The sequence below is a fragment of the Echinops telfairi genome, unplaced genomic scaffold, assembly GCF_000313985.2.
Source record: "Echinops telfairi isolate 266 unplaced genomic scaffold, ASM31398v2 ScPeMD7_7462;HRSCAF=8500, whole genome shotgun sequence".
Taxonomy (NCBI): Eukaryota; Metazoa; Chordata; class Mammalia; order Afrosoricida; family Tenrecidae; genus Echinops; species Echinops telfairi.
In genome coordinates, this window is record NW_022111362.1 from 2,345,453 (window position 1) to 2,347,093 (window position 1,641).

Consider the following 1,641-nt stretch of genomic DNA (forward strand, 5'->3'; position numbering starts at 1 on the left):
ATCCTTTAACTCTCATGCTCTCTATGACTTTACTATAATCTCTACTTATTATCGCTGTACAATTGCACCTACCGAACCTGTGATGTTTTGTGGGGTTCCCTTTTCCCCTTAACCCCACAGATTTGGATACCAGCAACACCTAGGGGTCTGGTAGCAAAGTCTAATCTCAGGCCCCACTTCACACCTGCTGACTCAGAGTCTGAATTTTAACAGGAAGCCCGGGTTAGAGCACTAACCTAGCTAATACTTACCCACTTCCAAAAAAAGGAGGAGCCCTGGTGGCACAGTGGCTAGGCAGTGGGCTGTTAACTGCAAGGTCAGCAGTTTGAAAACACCAAGCTCTCCGAGGGAGCAAAACAAGGCTTTCTACTCCCAGGAAGAGAGATGGTCTCGGAAACTCACCGGGGCCATTCTACCTGGTCCTATACAGGGGCTATGAGTTATAATCGACTTGGTGGCAGTTAGTTTGATTTGGTTGGAAAGATTCAAAAACTCCAAAGATCAAAATACATCTGCCTTGCATTTGTTCGATACTCAGAGCCATTTCCTTCACAGCTCTCATACTGGCTAAGAATCTTAGGGTAGTTGTGAAGGGGCTGGTTTGATAGATGGGAAAACAGACTTATGGGTGGATTGGGTAAGGAATGACTTGGCCATGGCTCAGCAAGCTGTGGTAGAGTCAGGGCTAGACCCCAGATCTCCTCCATCAATTTCACCCAACCTCCCTACTATATGACCTTTGCGGTTTCTCCCTCAGGACAACTTGCAATTCTAAAAGTTGCCATCAGTCGCGAGGTTCCTTGCTGGGGACACCAGGAAGGGACTCTGTGCAGGAGACTGGCTTGTTCAGTCCAAGAAAACAGGGCTGAGTGGGGCTGGCCTGGGCTGAGGTGTCCACCCCCCACCCCCCACACCTCCCCCACCTCAACATAGGTTGGCAAAGTCCACTCACTTTCCCATACGCAGTCTTAAAGGACAGGAGGATCTGCTGCCGCTGCTTGTTGGAGCGACTCCCCAGGCAGTCGATGATGGCCTGCTCATCAGTCCCTGGAGGAAGAAGGGGTGGGCGGGGTGGGGGTCACACAATCAGGTGCAGATGTTCCTGGGTTTTTTCCCTAGAATCCTGAGTATCCCAACCGCTACCTCTATGGCCACCCCTGCCAGCTATCCCGGCCCACAGAGCCCCATGTAACTAACTGCCTAGGGGATGGAGACTGAGCAGGGGAGGGGGTGTTGAGCCCCCTGGTTCTCTCACCAAAGCCCTTCATGGCCTTCCGTAGGACTTCGGCATCTCGCAAAGGGTCAAAGCCAGGAGCATCTGCAATGGTGCCTCGGTTTCCATACTACTTGGATAAACAGACACAGGTAAGATGATTTGCACACCTTGGGATGGCTCTACCCGAGACTCTAGGAACCATCCTTTCTCTAAGAGTTGGGGTACCTGAAGGAGCCCACCGTTACCCATGTAGAAAGTGCTATGTTCAATGTCAGCCTGACTTGACTGTATCTGACCTTGGGTTCTGGGATTGACACATCTGTCTGGCTTCCATGAGTAGGAGTCCACTTGGAGCGTTTCCTGAGTCTGAAAATCCACCCCCAATGAGGCCTTCCTTCCAGCCCAGCCAGGACTGGAGCCATGGG

The 1,641-nt window shown here is 51.6% G+C and overlaps 1 protein-coding gene across 1 annotated transcript in view; it reads right to left on the bottom strand.

Annotated features, from left to right (window-relative positions):
• ANXA11 (annexin A11) overlaps positions 1 to 1,339 on the bottom strand; it is a 9,712-nt gene extending 8,373 nt beyond the window's left edge. The window contains exons 1-2 of the mRNA XM_030888376.2: positions 1,256 to 1,339; positions 953 to 1,047 (exon numbers count right to left, since the gene is read on the bottom strand). Of these exons, the coding sequence (XP_030744236.1) occupies positions 953 to 1,047; positions 1,256 to 1,268 (108 nt within the window). The 5' untranslated portion in view covers positions 1,269 to 1,339. The remainder of the gene's footprint in view (positions 1 to 952; positions 1,048 to 1,255) is intronic.
• Positions 1,340 to 1,641: the final 302 nt, after the last annotated feature.